Here is a 25,404-nt window from a genome sequence, read left to right on the forward strand (position 1 = left end):
AGGGGTTGATCTGCAGGATCATATAGGCAAGGGATTGTTTACCTTTTAATCTAAAGGGAATGTTGGATTGAACAGAAAGGTGGAGACATTTGATTATAAATATAACATGAGGAAGTAAATAATTGATGTAAGGGTAGATAATTGTTTCTTGCATGCACAAGGGGAATAGCTGATTGAAATCTTTATTTAATCATCACTGACCACCATGTACATCTATGTTATAACTACATTACTGATTATTCATAGGAGTAGTCTATAATTTTATTCAACTATTTGCCTGACTTACTGCTTCACTATGAATTGAATTTTATGCACGTACACTGAAGTGTTATATTTTAATGACAGACCATATGTAGACCACTTGTTGTAATTATAATAGTATTCAATTTTTAAAAACCTTCACACCATTCAGCTCATGATATGTGACGTGTTACAAAGAGGGAGCACTTATATTTGATTCATTCGCGGACAGCGGATTCTTTAACATTGTTTTCAAGATGTCTGTCGGAAGGAGGTCGTCGAGATGGCGGGGGCGATGGTGATTGCGCCCTGGGCGCCGACGAATGGGCCAACTTTTTAAATTATGGCATCGGAACAATTGCATTATTCCCGCGGATCCCAGCTGCCCCGGGGAAATTATGAAACTTAATTCCAAAGCGTCCCGGCAACGAGTCGCGTGGTACCATCCGCGGCCATGCTTATTTGTATGTATGTATGTATACACGTGGTGACGCAACGTTGGGATGAGGGAAATTCTTGTTGGATTCTTCCGGTTCAATGTTACGTATGCGGCTGCTTCGATCAGACGGGGATCTCTGGTTGTATTTATTAGAAAACACCGCTTTATTGGTTTTTAGCGACCGAAGACGATACTTGGAATATTTGTGATTTTTCGAACGTTTCATATGGGTAATTAGCTTAGAAGGAGAATGTATTTTGAAAAATATTTCTGTATTCTTTATGGAATTTAAGAGACTTGTATTGAAATATTTAAAGCTTAGAATTTTTAATTTTAGAAGATATTATTGGTTTACTGAGTAGGTCGTTGTTTTACCGTGCAATTTTATAATAAAGTTGTTTCTATTTTAAACAGTCACCGAAGGGTTGAAAGTGTTAAAATTAAACCGTGTGTATTCTATTTATCTACCCAAGCTCAAGTTTAGAGGGTAAAACACCCTTGAAAGTTATATCTGTGATGTTATTTTGAAAACTGTTACATAAACATTACAAATATTCTGTAACGGAAAATAATCGGGCAACATTCTATACCCACTGTGTATCATATAACATACATTTTATTATTTACTAATATTTTAAATGACACAGTTTCCCAGCGCAAGCAAAATTTAACTCGCGTCGAGAATCATTGACCTAAACTACTCGCAGTGAAAATGTTCATGTAAATTAATATTAACTCCATTCGAAGTCCAGCTCGCACTTTATTTCTTTAATTATTCGACTGTATTCAATTTATGGCACCTCTAACGAAACGAACTCGACAGACAAATCCGATCAATCCACCCCTTTTTTCTCCCTCCAAACATTTCCCAGCTGTTCCCGATTCGAACGACCTGATCACCAAACAAATGCGTCCTCGGTCGCAGAACCAGCACCCCGTGCTAATGCGAAACGAATATCGTGCTTGGTTCGTTGAAAAATGAAAGGGGAAGGACGGGTTACGACGAAACCCATGATCGTGTCAGAGACAAAGCGTCCCTCTACTAGCGAATAATTTCGCCATTCCTTCCGTCATTTTTCTACCAGGGTTTTACAAGAAAGAGTCTTAACGAGCGGTCAGAGACGTGAGGCAGACAAACGTCCAGCAAGAATCGTGCAGAAATTGTAGTAGACTTTCGTTACCCATTAGTGGGGCTGTAGACCAAAGGTTAATGCAAACTGGACAATTTGGAGATTTGCAAATTTAGAAATTTAGGATTTCTGAAGTTCGGAAAGAAAGGTTGAGAATTTGGGAAATGTGGGAATTTGGAGTTTGATGATTTAATGCGTAGGGACTTAACGCGTGAGGATTTAATGCGTGAGGATTTAGCGCGTGGTAATTTAATGCGTGAAGAGTCGACGCGTGGTAATCTAACGCGTGAGGAGTTAACGCGTGGTAATCTAATGCGTGAGGATTCAACGCGTGATAATTCAATGCGTGGTAATCTAACGCGTGAGGAGTTGACGCGTGGTAATCTAATGCGTGAGGATTCAACGCGTGATAATTCAATGCGTGGTAATCTAACGTGTGAGGAGTCGACGCGTGGTAATCTAACGCGTGAGGAGTTAACGCATGGTAGTCTAACGCGTGAGGAGTCGACGCGTGGTAATCTAATGCGTGAGGAGTTAACGCGTGGTAATCTAATGCGTGAGGATTCAACGCGTGATAATTCAATGCGTGGTAATCTAACGCGTGAGGAGTTGACGCGTGGTAATCTAATGCGTGAGGATTCAACGCGTGATAATTCAATGCGTGGTAATCTAACGCGTGAGGAGTTGACGCGTGGTAATCTAATGCGTGAGGATTCAACGCGTGATAATTCAATGCGTGGTAATCTAACGCGTGAGGAGTCGACGCGTGGTAATCTAACGCGTGAGGAGTTAACGCGTGGTAGTCTAACGCGTGAGGAGTTGACGCGTGGTAATCTAACGCGTGAGGAGTTAACGCGTGATAATTCAATGCGTAGAAATCTAACGCATGAGGAGTTGACGCGTGGTAATCTGACGCGTGGTAATCTAACGCGTGAGAATTCAACGCGTAGAGATCTACCACTTGAGAATTTGTCACGTGGTGATATAACGCGTGGTAATTTACCGCGTGAGAATTGAACGCATAGCAATTTAATATATGACGATGTAACGTGCCGCACGTGATACGCAATTCGTGACGAAAGAGCATCATAAGTAAGGCTGGAAGTGCACGTGAAAGGGTAGTCGCGCAATATAAATGGTGGCAATATAACGAGAGTCTACGGTAATTCGTCCGGTTGAATTACTACGATGTTTGACCCATATGTAAATACCCGGAGCTATGCATGCATTAATTATAGCATGTACACGAAGCCACACATATTTAGATAGCGGCGTGTGTTGGTTGGCAACGAGGTAGGTTGCATTACTAATATCCTGAATCTCCATGGATGAGAAGGGGTAGAACGAGCTTGAATTATGGGAAAATTAATGGAGGCGTGACAAATATGAAGAAACAACATCCGACTCAGAAATAGACGTCGAGGTAAATGTTCCCCTCGAGCCCGTACCTTTCTACTGCTCATTTTTAATGGTAAAACGACCCGCGTGTTTTAACTTCGAACACAATGTTGGCGTTAATGAACTGAAAAGTTGAATCATCTGTCGTTCCACTCCACGCTTCTTCTTTTTCACGCTTTAGGGACATATTTCGCGCCGTTGTTACCAGCGGTGTTCTGAATTTTTATTACCTGCATGTTTTCTATTTTCGTTCAAATTAAGCGTACATCGACTTTAACTCGGGCTACTTAAACAAACCAAATAGGTACTTCAATTAAGTTTATACGGAACTTCTTTAACGAGTATATTTTACGATTAAGCGAGGAAAGGATTCTTGAAACTTTCAGCGAAAAAAATGCCGGAAACTTACGTTCATCGCAAAAGACACCTTTCCAGCCAGGATTACAGACACAGGATCCTCGGACGCACTGTCCATGTTGATTGCAATCAGGAACTTGGCAGTCACCTAATGGTATATCGCATTCGGCACCCTTCCAGCCATCTTCGCAGTGGCACATACCACCGCCGTATTGTCCGTGCGAGGAACACAACACCGGGCAAACGCTTTTGCTGCAATCGGCTCCCTGAAATTGTTATCGGTAGCTCTATTATCCTCGCCCTCTTTTCGCTCATGAAGATGATCGACGGCGCCGTTAACGATAGCGGACCAAATACGATTTCAGGGTCTAATCATTTTGATCGTCGCAATCTTTTTCGAATTGCCCTGGGAGAGATTTAATGGCTCGTATCATTCGCCTCGTCCAAGGTAAATCACTGAACAACCAAAGTCTTTTAAAGTTAACTACACAACGAGCGCAGTAAATGCATACAATTAATCTCTGTCGCAACCTTTCTATAATAAAAATTTCTTAATTCGACTTCGCTAATACTTGGTCGGAATTAAATTAGGATATTGTCTGGGTTTTGTACAATACTCGGTGCATTTACTAAATTATACGCCATCGCGAGGGACATAGAGCTGAGGTCTCTAAGAAGAAACCCAAGGATACCCACCTGATACCCGTCGATACAGTCGCACTTCCCAAGATAACACGATCCTCGTCCCGAGCAGTCGTTGGGGCAAGTAGTCGAGACTCCTTCGGCTTCTGTGACGACCAGGGTAACCTTGTATGGCTGCAGTTCATCATTGTACACCGAAAGGAACCAACGACCCGTGTCTAAATACTGAAGCAAGCTGACGTTGACCATCATCGGTTCGACGATGGTCCTCTTGATCAGCACATGTTGATACGACTGATTGTCCATGTTCGAGCGAGTCTCCTGAGCCGACGTTTTCATGAAACTGACCGCTTCCGAGGTGGTGTCCCTCTTCAATCGATGATCAACCCTGCCACCCTTCACGAACTCCACGAAATCGTACTGCGTGACGCTCGGAGCCACGTTCCGCCTGCCGTACACGGCGAAGTTCGCACCCCATGGCAATGTCAGGTTCAACCTGATGAAAGCAGGCTGCTTGTTCCGGAACTCCGTGTTCCAGAAGTGGTAAGGCGATATGACGGCCGAGTGGGCAACGTTGTACGCTTGAAGCTCGAGCACGGCCGGCCATTGTTGTGCAGACTGCTGGATCTGAGGATCGCTCTGTTGGTCCCCGGCGCTGTCCGATGCGCTCGAGTGTTCGGCTGTGCTCGTTGGCAGTGATTCTGTCGAACATGTTCAATACATTCTTTAATTGCTAGAAAACTTGATAAAAGAAAAGTGGCGTTCATAGATCAAAGTCATTCTTCTTTAATAGTGTCCATCATTAATGAACTAAAGTGAAGAACTAGACATATACAGTTGTGGAACACCTCATATTAGGTGTGGTAGAGAAAATATGTACCATAACCTTTTAAAAATCGTTCATCTTTAAATCAATGCACACTATAAAACGGACAACATACTCTCGCAAAAACTCTCCTATTACATAACATTGCAAGTATTAATTTAGTCAGCAATTAAACCGGTTAAAAATTCTGTACAGTTTTGAAAATGAAGACCGTGTATTTTTAATTAAAATTTATTGTTGCTCCGACTTAACGCAATAACGTTGCACGTTGTGTATTTCAAACCAACATAGATACGTAACATAAATCTCCATGAAACTCTTCACGTAAATCATAAATGTTGTTTCAAAAGCAACTAGCTCGCACGACAAATATTTTCATACGAATAATCCAACGACCGTAGAGACATATTAGAAATGATATTATTCTCGGTGTAGCTATTGTATCGTTACATAAGCGATGCCCGATACCAGGCAAGGAGGAAGCCATTCGAACGTGGCAGACACATCCCAAAAGCAATTACCGTGAGACGTTGTACGCCCAGAGTATTTACATCATGCATAGTGGATGCAAATTGATACCGCTCGATATTTACCTTCCGTGGGTATTTGCGTTGATATCGGGTCGTGAATATGCGCGTTCTCGTGAGTGACAGCTTTCACGTCTTGGACCACCACACACTTTGTACTGTCTATCGGTCGCATCGAACTCACTGCTGGAAAGAAAACAGAGGTTCCCCTTTAACAATCGAACAATCGATTTCTGTCATTTCGTATGTTTCCACATACTCCAAATGCTAACAGAAGGAACTCCAAGTCGGATCAATAGGAACATAACCATTAAAATTCTTATTTTTCAAATGTTGAATCCACTGAAAGATAAATATTTAATCTAGCTATTATTTTACCCCAGATCGTGCAACGCGTTTCAGGATTATGAGTCCAACGGTAGAGGTTTCTCACGTACAAGCTCGCACGTTGATCGTCCAACAATAACGGGCACAATCAACTTGTTATATTCTTAATGTAGGTGGCCGCCACTTGAGACAAAATAGCACCGTATCGCGACTCTTTTATTGCGCCAGGAATCAAGAAGGAGCTTGGTTCGAACGTCCCTGGCGCACCCTAATGGCTTCATAAATTCGAACAATCGCTTTCGAATTACGATGGGACACTAGATTTCCCCGGGCGTAGACTCGCCTGGTAACTTTTCAAGAAGGGAATTCGAATGATAAAGGCCGCGCCTCTCTGTTTCTGCGTTTAATGCCCGCCACTGTCGTGGCCGGTAATTGGTTGGCAAACGTGGCGGAGGATAAAAGCTTCGCGTTGCTCGCGACAACGGCAAAAGATGCTTTCTTCCTGCAGCTAGACAGCCAGGAAATTTTTAAACGGTAAGCTGACTGCGACGTTTAGAAAAATAAAACCTTCCAAAGGTATCGCGTGTAAATGTTTACGAGACTCGTGGAAAATGTGTTGAAAGTAAACCGTGTATTGTGCCTGTAACGTACAGCGAATGAAAATATTTCGTTTCTTTTAAATAAATTTTAAAACAGAAACTATCTGTTTATCGTCGCATTCTTTTTCTTATTACGTGTCGGCTGGAAAATGTATCCCCACGAAAATGAAAAAGAGTGGAGAGCCAAAAGAATCCAATATTCCGTTGATCTCGGAAACCATATAACGGCGAACGCGTTAAATTTTACATTGTACCTGAACAATATCCTTCGATTTTCCACTAAAAATTGCCTTTCCCATCCAATCTACAGCTAATGTCTCCATCATGAATAACTCGAGCGCATAACGTACGTTCCGAGCCCCAGTTCCCTTTACAACCCCATTAACGTCACGTTGTACATAAACAGTATTAGTTTCTGAAACTACATTTACAAAATGTCCTGCTACGCGTGCAGAAATAGCCTGATGTAACATTCGCCGATAGTTCGTAACAATGAGAAAAATGATGCGACCAACGTGTTACGCGAATCGTTTATAGCAAACATCGCGTGTTACGTATGGGTCATAGGAATTTATAACGAAATTTGTCACAACCATTTTGCATCGTGTCGAGTTGTGATTTATAGCGAGAAATACGCGTCAAATATATATGACAGGATTTTTATAGTAAAAATCGCGCGTTCCACGCACGTATAAAAAACGGATTACGATTAGTTTCCACTCGGCTGGAATACAAGCGTGGTTTATAGTGCGTGTTGACCTGTGCATAACGGTAGTTTATAGCAAAAAATCGGGCTTAGAAAATGGAGTTACCGGTTTCATCTAATTTTTTACGGTTTCAGAGTTTCGTCGCTCGATTCTTGAATTATGGCGGGTTGCATTATATTTTTATTCCGAAGGAAAATGCGACTTTCGTATTACTTTGATAAAAATGATGGTTTCCTGACTTCCAATGTTTCTACATTTTATATTATGCAAGTATAAATTATTGGGGGTAAAATACTGTAAACGATCTTGAAATATCACCGACTAATTCTAATTCTAATTATATCAACATTGTCTAATTACAAGGTGGTTCATTGAATTAAAAACACCAGAGAGAATTCCACGATAAAACTCTTATCAGCGGGCAGGATATCGCGGTAGAATTAATTATCTGGTCCCGTTGACGGTGCTGGCGTGAATTAATTACCCGGGTTAACGAGACTTTTTAAAAGCGAATACAACGTGTCCGACGATCTCTTGGCTTATCAAGCGGCGCCATTTGTTTTTACGCACCAGCTAATTCGAGCTCTACCGCTATCACCGTCACTCGAACCGACTGACAAATAGAGAAATCATACACGCGCGAGTGTCATCAATATTTCAATGCTCATTTCTGTTCTTTTTTCGTTCGATTTATCGTTCATCCCTTACTGCATTCGACGCGTGATTCACGCGTCACCGTGAATCGTAGTCGAACTGTCCAATCGTGAGAGCCGATATCGCTGACGGATATGCACCGGTAATATTTTCCTTTTCGCTGATGGATTCACAGGATAGAGCGTGGAATCTTGACGGCCTGGAATTGGATCTACACGACTACTGATGCCAAATTCGATCCCCAGCGAATGCTGTTTTACATTTCTATCCGAGTGTCCTAGAAATTTATCTGTGTCGCAGTGCCCCGTTGTTCGAGAGACGTTTTTACATTTAAAGACAACAAGATCAGACTCGTAGTATTCCAAAATCGGAATAAGTACGGTGTTGATGCAAGAGATTTAGTATACCTTCTATTTTTCCATCAAAGTAACATTTGCATCACGATACAATCTCCTCATATGTCTTTTTGCTTTGTCCCCGTTTCGCAAATTGACTGTCATAAAGTGCAATGAAATTCATTAACTGCTATGCACATGCAAAGTGCAAACAGAAACATTTTGTCGAAATTTGAAAAACGATGCGTGTCGCACGCGTGTGTGTTCAAAAGGACATGTGTGACACGCGAAGAGGGACACTGGTGATGGCGAGCGACGTGAAACGAGGACGAAAACGACGCCACGGTTGCTCCTGATGCTCGCGAAATGAGGTCATTCACAGTTCACTGCAACTCAATTTCCAACGATAGTTACATAACGGCAGCGTCGATCCCGCAGGAATGCTTTCTTCTTTTCCAGTTATTTCGCAGGTTGTATTTGCAGGTCGAGTCGATCCCGGTTGCTCCGCAGCTCGCATGCGTCAACTTTTCCACGGGAGGACAGTAATTTGCCTGTCGCGCGAAATCAGGGGGATGATTGTGGTAATTGGACGCGCCAATTCATTCTTGCTGTGGCCATTTTACTTTTTTTGAAATACGCTTTTGTTACCGAGTGCGTCGATCAACGCTATTTTCAGTTAGAAGCACGAAAGTTTAAAGGATTTTACCATTAATGGTACATGGAGTGGTTATATTTAAGCTTTGGTTATATGACCAAAGAATATAGCTATACGAAAGAAATTCCATAAAATTAAACTTCCAAATTTGAGAATATAAAATATTTCTTAACTTAGTTCCACACTTTTTAATATTCCCCAACTTGAATAAGTTTTCATATTTTTCAAGCTATACTTGATCCTTTAATGCGTTAAACATCGAGTGCTATATAATAACAGGTAGTAAAAGTTGAACGTGGAAACGATCGGAAATTTGAAACGGTTTTGCAGAATCGAACACGGATCTCGCACCTTGATCCGCCAACGTTTGATTCGACACAGGGAAAAGGTGAAGTCGAGTGAGAACGACAGGCTAGTCGATCGACAAGAGCAAAGGAACAACTTTTTCAATTATGTTCTCCCGGATCGATAGAGCGATTCATTCCCGAGAATGATTCCCGGATTATCGAAGGATTATCTGCTCTCTCACGCCCCTCTTATATTTTCACGTTCTTCCTGTGCGTTATAATGAAATGTTTATCATCGATCCATCCATTCTTACGCTACGATTCGTTCTTGAAAGACATCCACTTTATCAAGCTACAGCTTGTTGAAATCATTTTTTTTTAATTCCATTAGCGATCACGTTTTTATTCATGACCAAACAACCATTAGAATTTATAAAAATAAAATAGCATCATTTATTTTAGATATTATATAATTCATTGTTAACTGCAATTCGTTTGGGAGTTAGGTTAGGTTAGGTTTTAGTAATCTGGGCTCTTTGGAAGCAGCATAATATTTCAGAAAAATCTCCCAACGTATCCCTGCAGCGATATCTCAAGATATGTTAGAGAATCAAAACGCAGGTAGAGGGTGGAAAAATGGCAGATAGAGGGCGATTCGTTTCGCCCACGAACATCGTGTTTTCGAAACTCCTCGAAGTGTAGGAAGAAAATTGTAGCAAAAATCCGTCTACCATTATAAATAGCGGCCGATTCGAGCTACGTTCCCATCAACAACAAATACCCAGAGCACAACGGCGTAACGAGGGCAATATTTAAAGTGAGGCGAAAAAGCGGCGCAACCAAGCTGCTTCGTTCAATCGATCCAGCTCTCTCTTGTTGTTCGTTCGCGGAAATTACGTCGAGAGCAGAGAATCCGGAAAAGATTTCGCTCCCAAAACAACGTCCACGTAAATCGAATTACCGAAAAATAATGGCAATTATCGCGCACGACGAAAAGAACGTCTGAATAAATTACTTGACATTTTGTGCAATTTGCATATTCCTAAATGTGCCAAAAATAAAATTATAGAGATCGAGTACGATGTCTCTTCGGTATAATCCTGTATAAATTAATCAAATATTCCGTGTCTGAATCGCATCACACTGTAATAAATTAACAATGCAGGAGTATTAATTAAACGTGACTTTAATTCAATTATAAATCCATTTAACCTCATTTAGATTTAGCTTCGCGATATACAATTTAATAACTGTCATCAAGATGAACTATCAACTAGTTAATAATAAAATGAGTTTGAAGAGATAACAGTTTCGCATCGTGCGTTAGACCGTCTAAACGGTATAATAAAGGAATTCATGGTTGAAAACAAAGTGGAAGTTGGTAGGTCGACGTCGGCCATCGCGGACTCGGGGTCTGAATCGACGAGATGGTCAGAAAGAGGGTGGAGTGGAAGGCGTGGGTGTGGAAGAGAGTAGTTTGGATGCAGTAGCAAACAGGCAGATTGGATTCCCCCGACTCGATTTACCGGAATGCAGAAATAACAGCTGGCGAGGTCTCCTCGAGGCCGATCCGGCTTTGCAATCTTCTCCTCTTTTCTTCCTTCCGCTTTTCAGACATGCGAGAAAGGAACACGATGGCGAGACGGGACGAGGCCATGGCGGAAGTAGAAGTAGAAGAAGAAGAATGCAGACGCTGGATTCGAGGGACAGTTCAGTCAGGGATAGTAGATATTCGAGAATGTTTTATATACACGTATATACACCATCGTTCAAAAGTATATTTATTTTACTCGGACTAGTTTGAAAATTAACACGAACTTGATATACACGTCATCGTACGCAAATTCGTATCAATTATTTATTAACGTCATTGCTGTTCTACATTTCGTGCCATAAATCAGTGCTTATATTGATTGACACAGTGAAAATTGTCATACGTACACACTGCAATCCAGATATAATTGTGCCATTTTTTTTAATTAAGTAAAGTACGATAGGTAAAAATTGTTAAATCTTTTCTGATTTAATTGTTCCATTATCAGATACAAATTAATTCGTAATTGGTAGTTAATGTGTTAGTTATTGCAATCCCATGTGATCAGTGTTAAATTTCCTAATAACATGGATATGAAATTCTCGTATAACTTTACGAAATCATTGAAATTATGGACTATATTAAATTTCACGTGGACTATACTGGTTTCATATGAAATATATTAAATTTCTGACAATATACGATTACTATTATGCTAACAATATAGAGTTATAAATTCATATCCCTTACGTCCATTATGACACTGTATACAATTCATACGCTTAAAAAATAAATTAATTTTAATCTGTTCAAAGACTAAAAGCAAAATATAATTGCATGAGCAATTACACCATTTCACTCTGACTTAAAAGCTCCCTTAAAGAGATTAAATCTGGTTTCATAAAAAATATTAAAACTGACATAGGATGTCTGTACACCAAATCCGAATTAATAATAAATATGATTGAAAACGCGAGCGAATACACTTTTGACCGGAAGTGTACACATACGTATTCGCAGCACAATGCTATCTTCTCCATCCCTTCTTTTCCGTCAAATCCCCTTTATTCCCTCCACCTTTGAAAGATAAACCGTAATTCCACTGCGCCGGAGACCTTGACCGCCAGTTTGGATTCAGGGATTTGTCGACTCGGACTGAATGCAAAAACACAATTCCCGTGGCCCGTCCCACCCCCATCAACCCCCTCTGGAGGCCACTGTTTCACGTTGATAACGAGGGAGCGTTAATTTCTCTAATCGGTCCCTGGCTTGGGCTGGTTTTGCCGTTCGTCTCTCGACGGGGATGCAATTTTCGTGTAACGAGGCTGGGCTAAGCCACTCTCAAGATTCTTCCTGCTGTTCGCCCGGCACTCTTTGATCTCTCGCTTCTTATCCAACCCCATCCCCTAACCGTTCTCCACCACCTTTCAACTCCGGGCGGAATGGTTAATCGGTGTGCGGCCGAGGAGAACGCTCGATGTTTGCCGCTCGTAGGAGTAGTTTGAAAATTGTGAAAGTTTTATTGTAGGTTGTTGACTCGGGTTTTTAAGCGTTATGAATTTAAGTCGGAATTTCGAGGCAGTTTCGGCTCTTTTCAGCGGATGAAGTTGTAGCTTTAGATGAGTTGTGCAAAATATATTCCGGGAAAATTGAGTGCGTTATGCCGTGATTGTACCGCGAAAATGTTTTTTGTAAAGTCTCAGACAGAGGCTCTACAAAATGACAAATCGACTTAAGTTGAACAAAAATAGCGATCTGAACCTTTCACAAAAATTATGAAACAAGATTACTTTATTGGCTTTGCTAATCTTCGCCTAACAGAAATCTGCATATATGACAAGATCTTAAATAAGAAGACAACGTTCTATCCGTGCCATCCTGAGGTTTATATTATTTAAAGTTCACTTTCGCAGACGCGAGACTGCAGCATAAAGTTGGAGAGAGATCGCAAATACCAGGAAGAGAAGCCATCAGTGAACGTAGATGCTCCCGCGGGACGTACACCGCCAAATTAAATACCGTTTAACGACGGAAGTCCGGATCTTTCGATAGGAAGTGCAGCTACGTCGTAACGTTACTAGCGCAATGGTTCGTTTAGCAGCGTGAGCGGCGGTTACCTTCATCCGGTTTAGGGGAGAGGTGAAAATATTGCCGACCGATGGAGCACGAGGAAGCGCTTCGACAGCATGGACTGCGTTTCCGGCCAATAATGATCGGCCTCGAGACATTATGCTGCTCGTCGTTCACAGGGGGATAAAGGGAGAGTTTCAATCGATATCGATGTGCAAAAAATTCAGAAATTTTACATTTACTTTGCTATAGAGCCTCGAGATTTTTCTGCCGACTTTAAGGATTTACAAATTCTTAAATTTACAAGTTTATAAATTCTTAAATTTGCTAGTCTGTAAATTCTTAAATTTTCAAGTTTACAAATTCATAAATTTACAAATCCTCTTCTCTGATTTCCAATTTCTCAAGACCTCAAATTTTCGAGCTCACAAATCTTCCAATTCTCAAGTTCTTTAATACTCCAATTCTCAAATTGCTACATCGTCATATTTTCAAGTCCCACTTCTAAATCCCTCGGTTCATAAATTCCCGAATTCCAAAGGTCTCAGATATGAAATCTTCCAAATTTGTAAAAAGCGAGTAATCAATAAGAAAGTGGTACTTTCATTCCCTGTATCTCCAGTTCGAAGAAGCGTATCTGTTGAACGAACGCGTCAGAATTAGGGGTTGTTCCCGGGAGTAAGGGCTGGTATCAAACGCGATCGCATCGAAATAATTAACAGTAGGACGCGACTAAAAGCGAATTCGAGCACGACCGTGTGGAAATTGCGAAACGACGGTAACAGCATCGGCGGCGATGCTTCTATTTGTACATAGATTATCACAAGTTAGGGGAATCGAAGTTTCGTCGACCAGTGCCGTGGAATCGTGGGCTGCCTAACCGAATCTGCAAGTTAATAATGAGTTATTGTACCGTAAATTGCAGATTAACGGACAGAAGGATTTTCCGGGCCGAGTGGCAATAAATTACGACGTAACGTGAGCGGTAAATAAGAGCCGGTTCAACGAGAGACCCGTCGAATCGACCAACCTGCTCATACATAATAGATGAATTAACTGTATTTTGATTCCTGCCCAGACGGCCGTTTGATTACGCGTTTTCCCGTTACCACGGAACCGCAACACCGCAGGAAATTTCTAAACGCGCGTGCCGATCGATTCGGCGCTCGTTCCTGTTCAAACGAGGACACAATCCTCTCGAAATCGGCCGGGATCCTGTGAAACCGGACCGAAAGGGGAGTCGAGTAACATTGGAAACGAACGGAAAAGCAAATTCTTCTCTCGTTATTGGACTTGTTAACCGGGGATCGACTTGCAAAGGTACTTTTTACAATTTTTTTTACCGACGGTGCTCGAGTAGTCTGCGCGGTGTATTGATCAGAACCAGATTGATTTTTACGAAGATGCGGATATGTTTTCCGTATGGTCTAGTCGTTCAAATTTTCGTCTACATTAATTCATTTCACTTCGGATGTATACTACACGTCATTTACTTTCATAATTGTATACACGATGTTAGAAAATGTTTAAGTTCTCTCAAAGTTATCCTAAGATTCTTCAGACTCTTTCCAGAATCTATGCCTTTCCTATAGCTTTTAATTCTACTACATTGTTCAGATATTTTATGTAGTTTCACACTGTTAAAGTTGTTCTAGAGTTATAAGATGGAAGACCAATAGTAGATTCTATGTCCACGTTCATTTCACTTTGGATTTATACAACACGTTATTTATTTCCATAATTGTATGCATGATGTTAGAAAATGTTTAAGTTCTCCCAAAGTTATCCTAAGATTCTTCAGACTCTCTCTAGAATCTATGCCTTTCCTATAGCTTTTAATTCTACTACATTGTTCAGATATTTCATGTAGTTCCACACTGTTAAAGTTGTTCTAGAGTTATAAGATGGAAGACCAATAGTAGATTCTACGTCCACGTTCATTTCTGCGCTAGTTACAGAATAATTTGCATAGTATAGAATGTAATAATGTCTGTACTTACTGGCGAAGTAAGCCAACATCGCTGTCAGCGCAACAGCCAAAAGGATCAAGGCGATCGAGAAACATTTCCAGGAGCATCTATGCTGGCAACGTTTGTCGATGTGAAAACGTGACGGCGAATAAGGTGAATAATGGGGCACCGCTGCGGCACGAAGTGGAAATCCTGGCATTACCATGGCTTGACCTTGGGCGCCCACCGTGCCTGTACCACCATTTCCAGCACCCGCACCCAGGCCACCACCCACGGAACCGACTGTCACCTGCTGTTGGGGTGGCGGAAGCCTGCAACACAAAACGAGACCGTCATTACCATTTTCCGATCACGTACATTTGTCTAAAAAATTCAGGAATCGTGGCGTTTCATAAATATTGCGGTTAATGGAAATCTTTCGACGAGCAATTTGTCACGTATCGTTCGAAAGTACCTTAAATATTTGTGCGAACGTCCATTTGCGCCCGTACGAGAATTAATGCGAAACCGGTATCAGCCGATTGATCGTCCGTTATGTCATCGAAGGGCAATGTAAAAATAAATGGACGAAGAGAAAGGATGAGTATAAAAAGAAGTTTAGCCGAGGAAAAAAGAAGCGTAAGCGCGATCGGCGAGCGGTGACAACGAGACGGCGCGTAAAAATCGCTCCCATTAAGCCGAACGCGTTTGTGCTCGGCTTTCGACGAGGTTTTGACCCTCTAGCTGGATGAGGGAGAGGGTGACAGGTTAAATCCTCGCCCCGTCCGACCTACGTCAAGGATTTTATTTTCATCAGCGATATTTATCTTCATCCCCGTATCGAGAGGTGGGCCAAAGTCTCCTCGAACGAGGGATGAAAAGGGCAACGTTGAAACAGGGATTCAATACGGAGTCTGGATGAATAAGAGGGTGATTCGTCGATAACGTCCGGACGTTTAGAGGGCGTGTTCTATGATGCTAAATAAGGGAAGAAATACGCGAGTATCAATTTATGTCACCTTTATATTGTACCCGCGCTTCGATTGTTATCAACGAATTATTTGGAAGCGTCAGAGGAAAGCAATTTAATCTTTTAATTGCTGCTGTATTAATATTTATGATATTTTATTCCGTTCGTTGCGTTTTCACCCGATATCTTATCGACATTTATTGGAGTGCACAGTCGAATCATTACACTTTATTTTACTGTACTTTTTGTGTGAAATTTTCAATGCATATTTATTCATTTTTATTATCAGCTGTGTTAATATTCAAGGTCATTGCATAACATGATTATAATGCAGTAAACAATGAGATCTTTAAATAAATTATAATATTTTATAATATGAAATGAAATTGGATCGTTGAGGGCTCGTTATTAAATTCTTGGTTTCCATCATTATCTTCGTCGTGTGTAAGCGTAACTTCATCGAACCGAAACAAAGTATCGGAAAGCTATTGCAAATCTTTAAGGTCAACAAAATCACCCCCGGTAATAGGTCGATTTAAGGGAACCACGGCACAAATGGAACTCGAATTAAGGGAAACACGAGTACCAGCCTCTCGAATCCCCTCAATCTCTCTCCCCAGCGAAACAGAGGGAAAGAAATCATGCTCGAGTGGTCAAAATTTACGAAACAACTTGGCCTGGTTACCCCGTTAAAGGAACTAAGCTCGTTCGGCTAGGAACTAAATCGCTGCTCGCGTTTTCCTCGATTTGAATGGCAACCACCGGGCTTTTGGTCGAAATTTGCGAGGAGCCATGTTCAGTCCGCGTAATTCCAGCCCTATTCTGGTGCCACACCTGCCCACCCCATGGTCCACCGGAATCTTAAGCGGAAAATTCAATATTGGCGCTCTGGGGTATTGTTAAGTTCGTGCCGGTTTTATACCGGTAGCCGCTTAGCTCGTTTTCATTCGTTATTCTTCCATAAGATTTCGAACAAAGAAAGGGTAGATCACGTATAATGCCATTCATAGGTTCTGTTGATCATTTCAAGATAGCGATTCAACCGTGACGCTTGTACGTTCCGGAATTTTTACTTATAAAACGGAGACAGGCTAATTGAGTGAAATGAGTCAATTTTTATTTGGAGAAAAATGTTTATTTTATAACAGATATATTGTTACTACAGAAGCACTATGTTTTCAGAACTGAGACTAAGAAGGTTTATTCATAGAAATTTCATATTTCACATTCCATTTACTGTGTAAAATAAATTGTCGCGACTTCAAAGTAGCATCCTACGTTCATTCATTTTGATCAATTAGCAACAAAAATAACGTCGCGTCAAATTTTTATGAAGACTCTTCTGAAATCCTTTGAAACGCCCCATGAATAGTTCGCAGAGAGCAAGAGCGAATATTTACGAAATAGCATTTCAAAGCAATCTCATCCTACGGAATCGCGAGGTCAGTTCAAAGCGTAGATCATTTTTCTTCTTCCTTTTGCCAATTCCATAGACCGGAAGGTTCTCGTGTTTGTCCCACGGGGTATCATTAAGATGTCTCACCTCGTGTCGCATAACGTATACGTTATTTAACATAGCTCGACAAATACCATAAATAATCGCCAGCTCGGCTCTGGTCGCTTCGCGATCCTATAAACGTCCGCTGTCTCGTATTTCCTCGGGCAGGAAGCAATCAGACACTGCGCAGAGAGAAGAAGAAGAAGGAGGAGACTAGAAAACGACGCAGAGAAAAAATGAAGAGAGACGAACGAAAAAAATGGACGAAGAAAATATCACTGGCAAAAGTCCCGATGTTCGTTGTATCAGTGAGGCAACAGAAGAAACGGGGAAGGGAATACGCAGTAATAAATATTTCTTTTTCTTTGGGATCATTAAGTGGAGAACAGACGGCGGCAGAAAATTAATTTACTAAAAGTATCGGAGCACTCGTCGCCGGGCAAAAACGAACCGACGAAAGAAATTTAACGGCGAAATAATGGGAGTCTTAAAAGTTGGACGACGGCCAGTCCATCTCCGATCGTTCGAATTCAATTTTCAAGTCATTTCACGGGAATTCTTTGTCTGTCTTATAAAAAGAAAATATCTGACAAGGAGATTCGGGAGATTTGGTAACGGGAGCCATAAATGGTTCTACTGTTCATTCTGTATTAGTTAAGGTGTTCTCTCTTTATTTCTTGATATATTTTGCTCTCGTATGGATGTTTCACAGTTTAATTAGCGTGTTCAATGGAACAACATAGGAATTACAAAGATAAAGTTTGATCGAAAAAAGTGTACAGCGCCGATCCATCGAACGCAGCAGCAGGATAACCTAATCCATCGTATCGATTAGGAAATATAACCCAATTTCAGCTTAACTGATTTACTCGCGCAAACGGATTAAGCCGGCTCGAAGAGGGGTCCAGGCAGTTAACGCACCAAATTGCTGCTTACTCCGTTCTTCCGTTGCTTTTCCCTCTGCATCCATCTCGATCTTCTCTCTCCCATCCTGCAGTAGTCGGCCGTCGTCGTCGTCGTTCATCTTGTTTTCAGCTACTCCTACCCTTCGCTTCATTTGTCCGTTACGTGCAATCAGGAATCCGGTTGTTCGCAATGAAACGGCGTACAGCTGTCTGAAGGTTCTTAACCTAAGCTGTATTTATTTGTCTCCGTCGGAAAATTCACGTCCAACCCCGCCCGCCACGTTCGCAATCTCATTAGAAGCTTTATCCGCGCCGCGGGAGTTGATTAGTGCTGCTCGAAACGGAATTGCGTTCCCGATCACGATTAAACGTTCGACGAATCCTGACCGAACAACGCCTTCTTCCCTTACTTTGATTTCTCTTCGATGCATTTGTTAATTGAGCGACAATCCGAAGATGGATGACAGATTTCTGTCACTCTTAATAGGACTCTTTCATCGCGAAATTGCGGGACGCCACTGTTGGACGTTGTTGGAACAAAAGTTTTGAGAAGACGTTTGCAGACAGAGAATTTCTTCTTTACAAGTCTTCCAATAGAACGAAAACTTTTGAAAATATCGAATAATTCTTAATTCGACATCTATACTTGGAGTAAACAATTCCTCTATCATAAATACCTTCAATTTGAATGTTAAAGTTGTTCGAAACTCTTAGTAGTTCATCGTAACGAAGTCAAGAGTCGAAACGATATTCAGTTTTGCATAGTAACATTCACGCTAGTCCTACACCTATAAATGTGTTCTCTCTGGAAATATGTGGCGAAGGAACTAGCAGCGTGCGATCGTAGAAAGCGACAGCAATAACAGCAGCAACAGACGAGTCTTAACGAAGTGGCCAGATCCCGAGTGAAAAGAACGTTTGATGTCTGACCATGGTTCAGAGGCTGTATACGGTCTCGTTATCGAGCGTCCCAAGTAACGACGCGTTCGTTACATCATAATTGGATCACACGCTCGGCCCTATCCTCGGTCCTCGCGGCTCACCCGCTCCAATCTTCCACTCAGACAACACTCGACTCAATATGTGACAGCAACGCCACCTTCAATTACCCTTTTAACTTCCAATGTATCAGACAGCCGGACAATTCCCCTAATCGGTGGTAGGTGTTGTTAGGCGGCAGCGTAGCAACCTGATGGCACGTATCGAGACACGAAGAAGGAAACGTGGATATACGGCGACAGAACCACCTGAAACGTCGAACGTGCCTCGAATTAGAATATTTTGCTGGAACAGCCGCGAGCAGCGCAGGAACGGCGCTGTAGCGAAAGCAGGAATTTTATCGACGCCTCCAGGGATTCCTTGACTCGTGAATTTTGCTCGAACGTGCCACTCCTACTCGTGCTGGGACTTGTCGCGCGATGACGAGACTCCTGTCGCCTCGCGGCACCCCTTGTCGAGAGGGTACATTTTACCGGGGACTAGTGGTTCTTCAAAATTCTTCCTATTTTTCCTACTACCTCTTTGCAATTTTATTTTAAATCCTATTCGTAGATGGTTACTCGTTAAAGGGAGGCTTGATCCGAGGTCATCGATAGTTAGAGCGAGTTAAATATTTCGACGCAACTCGCAGGTTTAATCTGTGTAAAGGTATGTGATAACGTTGCTGCACGTTTCGTTAGCAGATTGCAAATTCCTGTTACAAAATCATTTACCAAAAACGAATCTCGTTACCGAAAATCAAACTTCGGTCCCTGTTACGAAATATGTATTCTCTTTCCATTAACCGGTGTCAGTAATTCCCTCGAAAACTAAGCACTCCTAGCTTTCCAATTGCGAACCACTCTCGTGAAATTACAGAATATTCTGTTCTCGCGCGATCGCGGCACAGAAGCAACAATATGCAAGATGAAACTATGTTATCAGAGTCGACAACAGATTGGATGGACGAAGATAATTCCTTTACCGCTTTCAAAAATCTCGGACCGGTGTGGTAGTGCGAACAGGGTCAAAGGAAACGACATCGTTCGAGATTGTTCGTTACCATCAGTGTTTATTCGATTCGCGGAAACGCGTTCGGACACACGAGAAGATATGGCCGAGCACGAGAGACAGTCGGAAAGCCGAGACACGTTCAAAGAATTCTTCTAATAAAAATCTGACACCGCGTCGTTGCTGGTCGTCGCTCACGAAAGGTAAAATGACACAAGGATCCGTAACTCGAAGCGGGGTCGTTCTCCCCGTTTGAAATTGAATCGTACTTCCAGGCGAGAAATGAAAAAAGAAAACAGTGAAAAGAAAGGAAATTATGACCGCTGCGACGGGAATAATGAAGTCTGTTCGCTCGATGGAGGAAAGGTGAAGCTGGACGAGAACGTGCCCTTGTTATAGACCCGTTAAATGAAATTTATCGGCGGACGAGCCGATTTTTCGCTCGAGAGGTCTTTTATTTCTCGAACAGTTGTGTTTCGAGGAAAATTCGCAGCACGACGTTTCGTTGAAACGATACTATTACTGCTCGCTGCACAACAGTAGACAGTCTCGTTATATTACCACATTTGTATGAATTTTCCACCTTTGACGATACGAGATATCAACGAGAAATAGAAACGAACACGTATCATGAAAATGAGAACAGCTGAAAAGTTCCTAAAAATGAATTTAATTGAATTTTCTTCCCCACTGGCAATCGAAGCATTAATTATGGATAATAGCAATTGCTAATGGAAGGACACGAAGATTCAGTGATATTGCTCCTATACCTAGCAGAAACTGGCATGATTGATTAATTGAACATCTGTGATTGGTACTGCCGAATTTCGCGATACATACGAGCAACATAAATAGATGAGAACTTCGAGACACGGATGTTATACATATAGATGCGAGATTGAATAGTTGATGAATTTCTGATTAAGGTGAGGAGTTCATCTATACAATATTACCTACCGCTATTAACTTATAAATTATATGTCGTATAATTTTTACGAAGGATTTTAATATCCTACTATGTCATTTTAGGGTTTCTACCTTTTTTATAGCACTCTAAATATTCTCTCTAATCTCTTGTCACAGATGAAAGTGTAGCCTTGTAAAATTTTTGTACAGAACAATATCGTAAATTTAACCCTTTGTACACAGAAATATTTTTACTATCTGCAATTTTTGAAAATTTCGCAAGGTATAAATTATACCTATGTTCACTTAGCAAACTTCGGTTTCTCATAATTGCATAAACAGCCGCAGTGCACTCATTGAACGTCTATGGAGAACCAAGAGGTCCTCATAGATTATAGTCCGAGATGAAAGGGTTAAATATGTAACACACACGATCAATCGAAGCAATCAGCCGACGGTCAATAATCATTTGGTCGGTTCGTGGGCGATGGATCCTTTCCTCGAAGCGCTTCCTCGTTACCGGATGAGATTAATATTCAAAGAGTAGCTCGAGGAAACGAGATCCTCGAGCTTCTGCCGCGAGGGGGTGTAACGCTCGTAAACTACGTGGGTCATCGAACGCGAAAGCCCGGGAGATTCTAACGCCTTTTAAAATCGCGATAACGTCGACCTTTCCTTCAAGGCGTCGCGACGCCTTGAATATTCAGTGCTATCGCGCCTATTATTAGCGAGTGCACCCTTCGAGCCACTACTCCTGTCGTACAAGGATGGTACACACCGTTAGAAACTGTTTATTCATTCATACCTTTTTTCTTGTTTTCACGGAACATGTATTTTATTCGTTCATTTTTAAGAACGCCGGTTTAGCATTCTTGAGTATGCGATTTTATTCCTTCTGAGAAGACAAGCACGTTCTTTAATGAATTTGATATACAGGGTAAAAAGTATACACGAAATTTCTGTCGTTGTTTAAAGTGACAACGATAATTATCAGAAAGAGGCCACCGGTTTTTCGACACGAGAAGTAAAAAATAATGGAAGAGAAATTGAAACAGCCACGAAGAGAGGTTCGAAAAAAGTGCCATTAAACGCGGTATCACTTTCACGAAACGTTGGAACGAAACTGACTGTATCGATCCAATCGAAATGATTCAGAAGCGACAAAGTTTCGATTGTAATTTTAATCGGTCGTTCGCGGCACGTTCGTTCCGTGGTGCGCGTTGATCGTAAACGTCGAAACGGGCGAAGAATCGCAATTAACCACGCGAGTCGAACGTCAGAAGAGCGTAATTATCGTGTCGGAAGCGGCGCTCGTTCGCGTTTCACCGTAAAAGAACAAGCGAACTAACGTGACTGACGTTTCGAACCGAGTGCCTCTAACCGCGCCGCTCCTCTAATTATTAATCACGTTCTTTTAATATTAATTAAGAACAACCCCTGACAGAAATACGCGCTTGCAAAAGACGTGTTTATGCGAAAATTATTATTTATGTGGAATGCCTTGTCGTGCATTGAAGTTGGAAATTTAAACATTTTTGGAGGGGTTGGATTTTGGGGTTTGGGGATTTGGGAATTTGGGGATTTGGGGATTTGGGGATTTAGGGATTTGGGGATTTGGGGATTTGGAAATTTGGGGGTTTGAAAATTTGGGGATTTGGAAATTTGGGGGTTTGGGAATTTGGGGAATTGCGGATTGGGGGATTTGGAGATTTGGAGATTTGGGGATTTGGGGGTTTGGAAATTTGGGGATTTGGAAATTTGAGGGTTTGGAAATTTGGGGATTTGGAAATTTGGGGGTTTGGGAATTTGGGGATTTGGAAATTTGGGGGTTTGGGAATTTGGGGATTTGGAAATTGGGGAAATTGCGAATTGGAAAAATTTGAAATTGGGGAATATGGAATTGGGGCAATTGGGAATTGGGGAAATTTGGAATTGGGGAAAGTGGAAATTGGGGAAAGTGGGAATTGGAGAAATTTGGAATTGGGGAAAGTGGAAATTGGGGAAAGTGGGAATTGGGGAAATTTGGAATTGGGAAAATTGGGAATTGGGGAAATTTGGAATTGGGGAAAGTGGAAATTGGAGAAAGTGGGAATTGGGGAAATTTGGAATTGGGGAAAGTGGAAATTGGAGAAAGTGGGAATTGGGGAAATTTGGAATTGGGGAAAGTGGAAATTGGAGAAAGTGGGAATTGGGGAAATTTGGAATTGGGGAAAGTGGAAATTGGAGAAAGTGGGAATTGGGGAAATTTGGAATAGGAGAATTTTGAAATTGGGAATTTGGGGATTTGTGAACTTGAGACACCATATCGAGAAGTCTCCGAAAGCATTTTCAAATGATCATTCAAGGAATCGGAGTAATGGTGTACGAAGAAGGCTCCGTTCACAGTAAATGGCACTTATTAACTGAGGCCAGGCAGATGTACTATCTTTAAATGGATTCCGTGGCCTCGTGTCTCCGACAGTTGAACACGAGAACGGACGGGGCTAATGTCACTCGCAACGTTATAAAATGTGACACCAGGCAGCTGCAGTGTGCTCGGTAATACAATCCCGCGTAAATCCTGTCTCTTCTTCTGCTCCCTTCACGAACTACCGTGGTTTATTGCCTAGTCGTGTTAAAAGGATACCAGCTGCGAGTGGTAACGATACATAGTGAATTACTCAGAAATTGATCTTGCTAGATCACTTTCTGGGTCACCATCGATCGCCACTGACATGCATATCTTAATCCCATTTCTCTACCCTTTGACAGTTCATACATATGATTATGTAAGGTACATGAGCTCTGATAACTTATGTATATTAGGTTAAGTTAGGATTAGTATTATGTTAGGATTAGATCATTCACATTGAAGTGGGTTAAGATTCATTGCTTTAGATTAAGTATATTCATACTCATTGGGGTTGGATTATAATTATTTAGGTTTACATATATTACGAATTAAGTTACGACATATTAATATAGGTTAGATATTATTAGTATAGGTTAGATTACTCATATTAGGTCAGGTTATGTTTACACATATTACACTGAGCTTAACTGCAGTGCCTGAGAGCTTAGCTTAAATACAGTGTCTCAGATTAAATCAAGTTTACTTAATTTTATATTAAATCAGATGTATCCATTCTGTGTTAAATCATCCTACAAATGAATTTGTAAAAATCATGTCCCGATTCCCGAAAAAGAAATCCGATCGGTAGCACATTTTCCCCTGTACAATTTTCAGTAGCGGAGTTTCATCAATTGATACATCCGGATCTAGTAAAGTGTTAACCGGATGACGCCTTACGACCTTTGCCCCTCGTTGCGAACATTCTACGCTATTCTACAGTGTCTCGTAATAACGTCTGCCATTGGACGACGCTTCTTGCCTTTTTTTTCAACGCTATCTCGTTTGTTCCCACCGCGCGTATGTTACGAACAGCAGCCCCGAACGTGACCAGCTTCGATAATCTCACCCTGTGCCACCCCTGAGTGTATTACCTCCCCTCCTGTATTTCGATCCCGTGGAAACGATGGCACACACCGATTTAAAGTTTCAGACGCTGATGTGCATGATTTTGGTGATGACAGGGGTAAAATTTAGCGGGTGATTACGGTAACGTGGATGAGTCTCGGGTCCTGTCATAACTTAGGGACGAATAAACTAACTATTTATACTAGAATAATAATTTAAAGATATTCTAAGATAATTTTAAGAGATTCTAGTAACTTCAAAAATTTATATTTTCGTAATCCTGTACGTAAAAAAAATTTCTCCATTTCAGTCTGCTTGCCTTTCTTTCTATTTTTTTAATGTGTAAGATGTACCGCGTCTAGTCTCGTCATACATTCAGAAAGATTCAAAGAGATTCGCGTGTATCATTGAGTATAGCCGCAAAGAGAAGACGCTTTCAAGTCAGTCTCCGCGAAAGAGCAACCCTTTCGCCGCGAAGGGTGAGCACATGCACTTTGACAATGAAGGTGTAGCCTTTTAAAGGATGCATAGCATGTGTCTAAGAAAAAGAGCAACATGCTTCAGTAATTTCGTATATTCGCCAGAGTTTTACGTTCCCTGCTTTTCACGACTGCATACGTCAAACAGATTTTATCCGAAAAGTGTAATCTACGTAGAATTTACTTACTCTTCAAATTCTATTCTGGAATTTTATTTAAAAATGTAGAGTTTATTCCTTAAAATTACTGTGCAGAATTTACACACGGCTTATTGCTACATGATATATTTTCTTGTCATTTTATTAATAACTTTACAGAACGATGCTTAATATTTCGAAACGTTGTATTCTATTTTTATTTTTTATCGTTAATCCGGTATTCACACACGTGTAAAGCGGTCCTGTTGCGTTGTCGTGCGTGTATATGCTTCGTGTAAGGGTGGCGTAATATCCGTTTCAATTCGTTACGGGTCCATTGTCGGTTCGAAAATCGTCAACGTTTCAAAGTCATTGCCGGGACAGGCG

The 25,404-nt window shown here is 41.4% G+C and overlaps 1 protein-coding gene across 6 annotated transcripts in view; it reads right to left on the reverse strand.

Annotated features, from left to right (window-relative positions):
- Ten-a (Teneurin-a transmembrane protein) overlaps positions 1 to 25,404 on the reverse strand; it is a 495,126-nt gene that overhangs the window by 27,529 nt on the left and 442,193 nt on the right. For 5 of the 6 annotated variants that reach the window (XM_076532165.1, XM_076532166.1, XM_076532163.1 and 2 more), the window contains 4 exons: positions 14,728 to 15,008; positions 5,626 to 5,745; positions 4,261 to 4,907; positions 3,617 to 3,830 (listed from right to left, as the gene is read on the reverse strand). In XM_076532165.1, coding sequence (XP_076388280.1) covers positions 3,617 to 3,830; positions 4,261 to 4,907; positions 5,626 to 5,745; positions 14,728 to 15,008 — 1,262 coding nt within the window. The remainder of the gene's footprint in view (positions 1 to 3,616; positions 3,831 to 4,260; positions 4,908 to 5,625; positions 5,746 to 14,727; positions 15,009 to 25,404) is intronic. The other variant, XM_076532164.1, reaches the window with a different exon arrangement.

The sequence above is a fragment of the Megachile rotundata genome, chromosome 5, assembly GCF_050947335.1.
Source record: "Megachile rotundata isolate GNS110a chromosome 5, iyMegRotu1, whole genome shotgun sequence".
NCBI lineage: Eukaryota > Metazoa > Arthropoda > Insecta > Hymenoptera > Megachilidae > Megachile > Megachile rotundata.